The following is a 10,980-nucleotide window of genomic DNA, read 5'->3' on the forward strand; positions in this document are numbered from 1 at the left end:
TCTCTTTCTGTCACCAATGGAATAAAAGGTATTACCTCACCCACCTCGTGTTTGTAATGTCCTGGGACTGACAAGGCTACAATAATCCTGCATACATTGTGCAATGTAAGCATCTACTGACAGCAACTTTCTCTAAAAGGTCCGCAGGTCCCAATATACCAAAAATGTCTCTAGTTGATCTCTCACTTTTAAGTGGCCTGGAACCTGACACAACCGAACTTGAGCAGGTGAGGAACATTTCTTTCATTGACATCTGTAATGTAATTCATTATTTTTGCACAGCCCTTTGGGAGTCTGTCTTTAACGCAAGAGTACAGAGTAGCCCCAGACCTCCTTAAAGTTTACAGAATAATAAAGGGAATAAGGAGAATCAAGATAGACATATCTTCATTGTGGAAAGAACCAAACTTTTCTCTGGAAATACGCAGCCAAGGAAAATCTGAGGGCATGTCCATAGCAGGAATATAGCTTCCCACCTCGTGGACTCTTTACATGGTTAGCTAAGTCCCTAATGTGGCAAGGTACTTAAGTACATGCCTAACTTTGAACATGTGAATAGTCTCAGTGGTTTGAAAGGTATTTTTCACCTATTTAGGGACTTTGCTGTACTAGGGTCTAAATCTGAAATTGGAATTATTTCAGTTGGCCACTTTGACTTCTGAGGTGAGCACATAGCTTTAGGAATGAGGACATCCATACCGGAGCTACTACTGATTATCACAGGTTTCCATGACAGTCTGTTTCCACCAATTGGTGCTTAATTGATGGGTCCAAAAACTGCTCCTCCCCCAAGTGCAGATGTTCCATGAATAGGAGTAACAAAGCAGCTTCTGCATTCACTATCGAGGCATACTCAGTTGAGTTGGTCTTGAAAATAAAACAGTATCTGTCCTTACATTGAAGATGGTTACCAATGGGCTAGAACAGAGAATTTAACCGAAGGCTCACACAGTTCCCTGAGAGGCATGACAGGATCCCATAATGCACCACAATAATGTTCCACAAGTACATCTGAAGATATCGTGAAGAATACTGGGATGACTACCAGTACAATTGCTGTGCAGACAAAAGGCACAGGCACAAGTAGTTGAGTATGAACACGCTCTGCCAATATAGCCTCAGTGGCAGCTCTGTACGCACAGGACTTTTGCCAGTATAACTTTGTAGCATAGACACTGCATGCTGTCACTCCCCATGTCCGTTCTCCTGAGGCTGCACGACTACATTAGGGCTTATGCAAGTGAGCTGAGAAAATTGTATCATCAGCTCATATCGCATAAACATACCCTTAGTTACGGTTTGATTCCTTTTGTTGATAGATGGCTTGTTTGACAACTGTTGAGTTTGTCCTCCTAGACTTTTTTTAAAGTAGTCTCTGACTGCATGTTGTTTGGCTGCTTGAGTCAATTGGAATCTTAGTATGTTGAACTCTTTTGTCTTATGACTATTATATGCTAACAATACACCCTTCATAAATGGATTAAATAAACTACAATAAAAATGAGCATGCAGTCCCCCCATATACTTATCTAGAAAAATGCCTAGGCCCTTCACCACTTAAAGGAATAGCAAACGAAGGAATTTTTCTTTCCAAGGAAGAATCTACCAGTCCAACACAATATACAGCTGAGCAGTTTAAAAGAGGCAACATAAGCCATAATATATTTTAAATGCAGGTAAAAATGATGTTTTCTGTTTTTGTAGTTGGTGAAGTCTGCAGACCAGTACATCGACCACTTTGAGTATAAAGAAGGAAAGGTTTTGCTCTACTTTGGAGAGGTGAGTGAATCTTGTACGACTTTTTCCAACTTCTGTCAGTTAACATAATAAAGAAGAGAGTGTGTTTAACTGCTCACTGGTGGACTTGAATCTGGTACCTCAGGGCATGAGCCTCTACAGTTTGATCCAGAAGCTATCTGCCTCTCAGCTCAGGCTGTAGAGGAGACTTGTTCTTTCTAGATGTAAGTAGTCTAGGTGTCACTACATGGGACAGTGACCTATACCCAGGAAGTGTGTGGGTTATGTATGTACACAGGCATAGCTTTTAAAACTATATATTGTTGACACTACCACTCAGATCAATGACAAGTATCAGAGAGGTAGCCGTGTTCATCTGCAGCTTCAAGAACAACAAAAGGTTTTGGGGCACCTTATAGACTAACAGATATTTTGGAGCATAAGCTTTCGTGGGCAAAGACCCGCTTCACCAGATGCATGAGTGGGGGGGGGATGGTTTCAGAGGGGTATTTAAAGAGTGGGGTCCCAATAAAGGGGGAGGGCCAAAGCTGACAAGGTCTATTCAGCAAGGTGGAAATTGTCTAGTATCAACAGTATTTATCAAAAGAATCAAAAACAAGTCAGATCAGACAGGGGGATGTGAGCCATTGTTAGCGTCTAATGGGGATCTATCAACACCCAGAGCAGAGAAACTGTCTTTGTAAGCTGCTAGCCACTCCCAGTCTCCGTTTAATCCATGGTTAATGGAGTCAATTTTGCAAATAAATTGCAGCTCAGAGATTTCTCTCTCTATTTGATTTCTGAAATTTTTTTGTTTCAGAAGTGTCACCCTTAAATCTGCCACTGAGTGTCCAGGGAGATTGAAGCCTGTGGGAGAACATTTCAGTCAACCAGCTGTCCCTTAGTTCTGTAAATGAATGGGTGCATACTGGCCCAGAACGACTTTGGAGTGTTAGGCCTTGATTCAGGAAAGCATTTATGCCTCCTTTCCTGGTCAGGATGACTTCAATGGAACTTAAGTACATGCTTAAAATAAAGCGAGTGCTCTTATGAATAGGGATATGTTCCCGAGTCAGGGGCTCCCAACTGTTTATTCTTTAATAGCAAGTCTGTAGCCTGTGGATTTAAAGCTCCCCAAAATGGGGGAAAGAACAGTCTTATATGCACCTGTGGCTGCAGCAGCCTGTTGATTCACCCACGCTGTCAGGAAAAAAAAAAGTGTTGAGGAGCACCAATTTCTCTTCATAATACATGTTGTTCTTATTTGGTTTTTTTCTGCAGCTCAGTAATGGAGCTGAACCAGACTGTGTGTCATTTGGGGCTAAGCAGACCAATCCCATGGGCCTAGTACAGCCAGCAAATGCCATCCTCTATGATTTTTACAACCCTGGTAAGCTGAGCTAGTGGTAGAGGAAAAAAAAAAAGAATGCAAAGCTATTTAGAAAGAGCATGATGCCAAGACTAATTTTTTTCTCTGCTGTCCATTGAGCGGAAACCCTGGTGTATTGGAATACAGTGTACGAATCGGTATTTTTCTTACATTGCTTGAGAAAACAACTTCCCTCTGAATAATGATTAGTAATGTCACAGCAAGCAGCATTGAAATAGAGATCTTTTCAAGAAGTGAGCTTTGGAATTGCCTTTATTACGGGGTGGGAGGGGGTTGAAAATGCTTATTTTCACTTGTATGGGTTATTTTTAAGTGAGCTTTTCTTGCTTGGCCTCCACAGGTGACATAGAGCACCAGCAGCAGTAGACCAATCTTCCCCAAATTTGCCCCCGGGATCAGCTCTTAGGACAATGGCCCAGGTTCTCAGAAGGACTTAGGTGTCTAATGGAATACATCAAATGGGAATTAAGCATCTAAATACCTTTGAGGATCTGGGCCAAAGAGACTAGTTCAGTGTCAGTGTTGATTCAGACCTTGGCCTCTGATGGGAGTGTTAGCACAGTGATCAAGTAGTGCCCTATATGATGATGGCATTTGCAGTAAATGTTTTACACGATGCTTTCCCCTTGAAGCTTTCCACTGTGGTTCTGTTAACCAGTGTGCTCTGTTTATTAGGCCTTCTATTTTCCTTTGCACTACCCAACCCTCCAACTCAGCTAGGCTTCTTAGAAGTTCTTTATAGAAAGGTGACATCTAACTCTAAAGTATGACATGCCTTCCAGTAGAATCCAGAGTTCCCAATCAGGATTGAGGCTTGGTTATGCTAGGCATTCTACAGACATGGTAAGACAGAGTAATTCATTTACACATTTGATGTCTAGAAATGGAACCGAGATTCAAAATTAACATCTAGATATGGATTTCCAAGTTTTAGGATAAATAGGATGCTTTGGTTTTTGGTATAGCCCAGTCTAAAAATAGGTGCCAGTTGCAAAATCCAGATACAGAGTTTAGAAGCACCCAGAATTTAGCACTGTGATTCTGGGGCTTTGGCTGGGGTCGTCTGCAGCAGCTTCCTGTAAACTATACAAGTATAGGATGTATTTCTTAGTTCTATCTCAATGTCTAAGGTTCCATTTTAGATGCTAAAGTAAAGTAGCCTGGAAAGGAGGAAGAGGACAATGGGGAGTTGGTGCAATAGGCAGATAGAAACTGGGTTAAATTACACTTGGTTGACTCTGTGTCTGAAGGCTGACCCATCAGTATTTGAGCAATCAGACATTTGAGCCAAAACGGAACTGAAGTTCTGATTACGCCAGAGTAAAGGTAAACGGTCAGCGTATGGCTCTTGGTGGGTGAAAAATAAAGGAGAGACTGTTCAGAGAAAATGTCTGTGCATGCTGTTCTCGGTGTACACATCCTCCACCCATAGTGAGGATAGGGACTTTCAAGTAATGTCTACACTGTAAGACTGCAGGTGGGATACTATTACTTGCTTTAATCTAGTTAGCACAGTAACAACAGTAGTGAAAACAAAGTGGTGTGACCTAGTGCTACCTTTTCCAATTTTGATTCATTTCTTTAGGTAGAAAATGCAGTGTATTTTACAATGCACCCAGACAGAGTGCCATGTTATCAAAACTGTGCCATGCAGAAGTTTGCCAGTGTGCTGAAGGTAAGGCATTGACAAAAATGATTGACTCAGTTCCAGATGAATCCATTCCTTCATAGCAGCCAGCTGTTCATAGGTACAAGGCCAGAAGGAACAATTATGATCATCTAGTCTGACCTGCAAAACACAGGCCATAGAAACTCAGCTAATAGTGTCTGCACCCCAAGACCATAATTTCTGTGAGAAAGCTAGCCAGTCTTAGTTTAAAGTTTTAATATGATAACAAAAAAATCCACCGTATCGCCAGGCACATTGTTGCAGGGGTTAATTACCTGCTGTGCTAAAAATCTGTGCCTCATTTGTGTTGCTTCAGCTTGCAGTCATTTGTGTCTCTTAAGATAGAGTGGAACAATTGATTATATATTTAAATTGCTCAATTTAGGTCCCTGTCCAAAAAGAAGAATGACTTTCAATAAAGCCATGGCAGTGGGCACACGTAAAAGCTTTGCCTGCTACGAACCTATCGTGGAGTATGGTAAGACATGAAAGATGATTGCAACGATCTTTTCAACCTGGTCTTCTCTATAATTGTAAATTCTCTACATTGAATCTATCAGAAACTGAGCAGATTTTCTGTGTTGACTTGGAGTATGTGTGGGATGGGAAGAGGAGTGGGTACTAGAGCAGACGCTCTGAACAAGGGAGGGGAGAGGAGAGGTTTCTAAGGAATTCATCTAGGCTGGGGAGAAGGACAGAGAGTGGGTGATGAGAAATCTGGCTATGGGGGGGTTGTGCAGTAGGATGCATACCTATATGTTACTCTGGCTCAGAGACAACTGGTGGCATTGGAGCCTCCAGCTTACTGATGCAAGGCAGTAGTACGGCCTACTACTTATATAGCAGTTTTCCTCAGTAGGTCTCAAATGGTTTCACAACCTGTAACACATTTTTCCTCACAAATCCCAGCAAGGTAAGGACTGAATCACAGGAAGGCAAAATGACCTACCTGAGGCCTTCATTGAAGCTGGGTCTCCCATAGCCTAAGTTACTGCCTCAGCTACTGAACTACACTTTTATGCTAGTAGGAAACCATAGTAAAGAGGAAGGTGACTCCTTCCAGCATTTCCATCCTTCCTTCCTTCCCAAACCTGCTGATTCAGCTGAATCTCTCAATGTGTTCATGTGTCTCTCTGGCTCCTCTTTAGGGGATAATGGGTTAGGGAGAGAATGGAGAGAGATGCTGGCTCAGCAGCTTTAGTGGCCTGCACATAAATGCAGTGGTCATAAAAACAGGCATTTACCAATGCTGCAGTTCAAGAAACCCCTTGGTGTAGACTGGTCTCTTTCCCCCCGGGAGGAAAACGTGACATTTGGCAGAGTGGATTCAATCCTACAAACTCTTGATCCACATCTGCTTTGCCAGATACATACTAATTGCACAAAATTCCACTCCTCTTGTCTTTCAGTTTTCCAGACTTCTCACGCACTACTTGGGAGCACATGGTGCTACCATGCCTTGGTGCTGAAAATTACTTAGGCTGTGGCCACACTAGCTCCTTCCTTTTGGAGGGGGGGCATGGTAATGAGGCATTTCAGCAGATGCTAATGAGGCCCTTCCACGAATATGCAGCGCCTCATTACCATAGTGGCGTCCATGCGCTCTTTGAAAATGCTGCTTTCGATATGCACACCGCCGGTGTAGCTGGGGGCCGTTTGAAACAACCCCCGATTTCAAAAGCCCCTTTCTCCTATTTGGTCGTGGGAGGAAGGGGCTTTTAAAATCAGCGGTTTGTTTCAGAAGGCCCCCAGCTACATGGGCGGCGTGTATTTCGATAGCGGCACTTTCAAAGCGCATGTGGCTGCCATTATGCTAATGAGGCACTGCATATTCATGGCAGGGCCTTATTAGCATCTGCCGAAGCACCTCATTACCATGCCCCCTTGAAGGGGTGGGGGGGCTAGTGTGGCCACAGCCTTAGAGTGTGTTTGGTTTTCCTTTCTGTGGGCTATTTACCATTTGCATCCATCCTCACACAATTACTATCCTGTTGCAGCATATCAAGTAGAGATCCTTAGGATGACCCAAAAGACTGCCTTTGATTACTACGAGGCCAAAATCCAAAGAATCATAAAAGTCGGTAAGTGCAATAATGTTGCATATTTGCAATCACTGACATGAAAACTCTTAGAAAACCTAAAGAAAAGTAATTTTTTTCTATCAAACTATATTGCACTCTAAGGATAATAATACACATTCAATACTTCCATTTTCTGAGCGCATAGGAATAAGGGGATTTCAAAGATGGCAGGGTCCTTTAGAAAAGGACCCCCGGCTAGACAAGCTGCGTGGGAGTGAAATGTGGCAATTTCGAAGAGCCGTGGCTGACGGCATGCTAATGAGGCACTGAATTTGCATTTCAGCGCCTCATTAGTAATCTTTGAAATGGCCGTTGTCTTAGTGTAGCCACAGCCTTTGTGTTCATGGTGGGTGGGCTCAAAGCAGGGTTTGTGCCACCACTATTCTAAACCCCATTAACCTAGTTCATCAGCAGGCCAGGCCAGTCTTCACAGTAGCTGAGATGGAGACAAAGGAGAATAAGAACCCAGGGGAAGGTCAGCCACTGTGGACAAAAGGTGGTTGTAATAGCTTGTGAACGTCTTGGTCTTATATCTGAAAGGTTAACCTTTCCAAAGCAGTCTAAAAACACAAACAAAAAAATTCCAAATTGTCCATGGTTACTCCAACCTTGTTGGTTCATTCCCCTGATGGGATGGAATGAAGGCACTGGTCTTTGCCTGGATAATCACTGACTCATCACAGAATCTTAGGGTTGGAAGAGCTCTTGGGAGGTCACCAAAGTCAACCCCCTAGCCAAAGTAGGGTTCTTTCATATCCAGCAGCCCTGGTACTGGGAGGTTGCCAGATATTTAAATATTCTGGGTAATAGAGAGGTACACCTAGCAATGCATAACACTAAAGAAAAACAAATTAGATATTAAGAAACAAACAAAAAATGTTTTCAGAGTACTTTATTTACCAACAGCAGTAGTAGTGTATACTGTAAACATACTGTATTTGCTGTATTTATTTGTATTTACTTTCACGATACTGTACTTACAGAAAATGTAACAAGTTTATTTATGATTAAAATGCTGATTATTTGAGATTCTGGAAGATAGAATGCTGGATATGAAAAGTTTACTCTAATTTAGTAATTTGTGGAATCTCCATCACTGGAGAAATTTAAGAGCAGGTTAGATAGACACCTATCGGAGATGATCTAGATGGTGTTTGGTCCTGCCAAGAGGGCAGGGAACTGGACTCGATGACCTCTTGAGGTCCCTTCTAGTTCTATGATTCTAAGCTGCCAAAGCCAATGTTACCACTGAAAACTTAAGCTTTGTTTCCTAACTATTTTTCATTGGAGGAACAGAGAGGAATAAGTGCTCGGGGCTGAAGAGCCATTAACACAGCTAATTGGTTTTCATTAGTATATTTCCACATAACATCCATCACTGTACATGTGCAGTGGTGGTGCAGGGAATTCAACAGTGACAAAAATCCTCCATGCCCGAGGATTAAGAGCACTGGAAAATACGTATTAATAAATCAACCTCGGTAGTGTTCAGTGCTTTAAAAGGTCATTAATAAAATGCTAAGATAAAAAAAAAATCTGCTTCAGATTTAAGGAGTTTGTGATAAGTGCTAGACCAAGGGTTCCCAAACTTTTTGCTGGCTCAGAATCTTTGAAGTCTTTTTGAACAGGACACCAGAGAGTCTGCAGGGCTCCTTTTCGAAGAGCAAAATGGCTTCCTCCACACACACACACCCCGCCTCATGCTTCACAGAGGATGCTGTACGTGGGAGGTCACGCTGTGTGACACAAAATGGCGTCCTCTGCACCACAGGGCTAGCAGCACTCCCATCTGCTAATGGTGCAACTGCAGTTCGGGGAGGTCGTGACCCCCAATATGGGAACTGCTGAGCTAGCCCCTCCAGTGCTCTGTATGTCCGGTACACCACTGTCAAGTGGCTTTAAAAAGCTACTGCAAAAGAATGGGAAATGTTGTACCCTTGCTTGGCACTGCTGTACATGACTTCACTGTGTGTAGGTCACTGGCAAGCTGTCCCTAAATGTTCATTTTACTGTTGGAGAAAACCATAGTTCTTCCTGCATACACAAGAGCCCTTTTCTTGTTACTAGTGCCAGACAGCAGCAGCTTATGGTGCTTTCTTTGTTTCCACACTAGCTGGTGACCAAACCATCCAGATAGGTGAGCTCCGGCAGTTCTTAAAGCGTTCATCTTGTGACTTAAAGGTGGAGGTTGGCAAACAATATCTTCTGATGGGGAAAGATGGGCAAACCATTGACTGCAACAACAAGTAAGTGCAGTGCATGCAATATAAACAATAATGTTGCAGGGCCTGTTGACAGATACTGAACTGTGAAATGACCTGTGAGTCAGGCATGCCACGATCCTCCAGGGAAGTCATCAACTGAGGAGTACTATTGGTGTTAGCATGCCCTGCTCCATCAGGAAACGGCACAGGCAAAATGGTTGTTGCACTGAAACATGCAGCTGCTGAACCCTAGCATGACTAGCTATAGGTTTGCATGCACAATTGCCTGCTCAGAGCATAGAACCAGGCCTTAGCATACTCTGGAAGCTCAAGGTAGGCTATTATTTTTGTCCCTAAGTCTAGGGCATCATAACTGGATGGAATGAGGAATGGGAAACTTTATAGAGCTCAGTATCTTGAGAACCCCTTGAACTATGTTTGTGTTTAAAGAACCAATCTGAATACATTATCCTTTTGGTAAAATGTGGTTAAAAAAACAAAGAAGAATGCCCTTTCCAGTGGGAAGCCTGTGTGTGTATATGGGGACAGAGCAAGTCTCCAAAGCAAGGATGCTTCCACTGCATGAAGTAGTGGTTTGCCTCAGGAAGGACTGTGGGCCAAGTTCTGGGGCTACTTGCGGCCTTATCCAAATCTGATTGAGGTCAATAGATATGCTTCCATTGTCTTCAGTAAGCCTTGGAGAGGGCTCCACAGAATTTGTCATCAGGTTAGAGGCTACTGGGTTTTCTCCAGTCCAGATTTAAATGGCTGAGGCATTATGGTGTTCACCATCTTTCTGGTTGTCCGCTGCCTAATAGCTTTCACTATATGTCTCCTGTGAGTCTGTCTATTTACTCCATTTTTATCCCACTGCTCGTCCATGTACACCCTTCTACCACCTTAGCAAGTCCTCTTGCTGAGCTGGGGAAGTTCCACAATTCTGGCTTGTGTGAGGTTTATTCATTTCCCTTTACAAAATTTTTAACTGCCAAAGCTCAGCATGAAATTTAGCTAGCTCAGCCTAGTATGTTTACCTTGGTTTAACTCTAAACCCTACACCAGCCTAAGACTGCCCTAATCCAAAGCTTGTTCAAACTTGAGAGGACCTTTTGCTGAAACCAGGCCAAGTTTCATGCTTGCTGTAAAACCAGAAACCAGGTAAGGTTCAACTGGCCTAGGTCCAGACACATGGCTGGTGCAACACCACTGACCTCAGAGTTGTTAGCCCAAGGATAAATCAGACCCCAGAGGGTTTACACGCTTCACATACTTTACGGAAAGCTGTATTTCAACACAAACTAACCTCTGCTTTGTTATTATAATTGTTACATAGGATGCAGTACTTGCTTGATTCACAAACTTGGATAGAGGAGATTCCAGATGGTGACACTTGCAAAGCCACCACTCGCCGAAAACCTTGTGCTCACCTCCGTGATTTTATGAACGAGTTTGAGATAAAGAAATGCAACGTTTGAAACTTGGTGTCACCTAACATACCCCATACTTGTTAGTGCTCTTCATTCCCGTTGCTGGTATGGCCCATAAAGTAGTGAAGTTCTAGGAACATGTAAAAGAGACAGTTCTGTTACAGTATGTGCTTCTGTGAATAAATTGCCTGGTCCCTGGTTGTGATTTATTACTGGGCAGGGATAGTTGTGGCAAAAATTTCAGCTGCACTGCAAATTTAAATGCACAAACATTTCTTTGAAAGGAAGACTATAACCTGGGCAACTGGAGAAAATTAGGTCAGCATAACTATATTGTACCGGATGTGAAAAATTCATACACCCTGAGCTGCATAGTTAATTAGTCCCAAATCCCTGTGGGAACATATCCCTAAAAATGGCCTGTAACCAAAGGGGAGAGATCAAACTGTTCCTGGACAATAGTTGCAGTGGC

The 10,980-nt window shown here is 42.9% G+C and overlaps 1 protein-coding gene across 1 annotated transcript in view; it reads left to right on the top strand.

Annotated features, from left to right (window-relative positions):
• LOC142004841 (complement C4-A-like) overlaps positions 1 to 10,556 on the top strand; it is an 85,267-nt gene extending 74,711 nt beyond the window's left edge. The window contains exons 34-41 of the mRNA XM_074982525.1: positions 140 to 227; positions 1,705 to 1,779; positions 3,019 to 3,127; positions 4,713 to 4,802; positions 5,182 to 5,274; positions 6,794 to 6,877; positions 8,991 to 9,123; positions 10,415 to 10,556. Coding sequence (XP_074838626.1) covers positions 140 to 227; positions 1,705 to 1,779; positions 3,019 to 3,127; positions 4,713 to 4,802; positions 5,182 to 5,274; positions 6,794 to 6,877; positions 8,991 to 9,123; positions 10,415 to 10,556 — 814 coding nt within the window. The remainder of the gene's footprint in view (positions 1 to 139; positions 228 to 1,704; positions 1,780 to 3,018; positions 3,128 to 4,712; positions 4,803 to 5,181; positions 5,275 to 6,793; positions 6,878 to 8,990; positions 9,124 to 10,414) is intronic.
• Positions 10,557 to 10,980: the final 424 nt, after the last annotated feature.

The sequence above is a fragment of the Carettochelys insculpta genome, chromosome 1, assembly GCF_033958435.1.
Source record: "Carettochelys insculpta isolate YL-2023 chromosome 1, ASM3395843v1, whole genome shotgun sequence".
In the NCBI taxonomy this organism is placed as follows: domain Eukaryota; kingdom Metazoa; phylum Chordata; order Testudines; family Carettochelyidae; genus Carettochelys; species Carettochelys insculpta.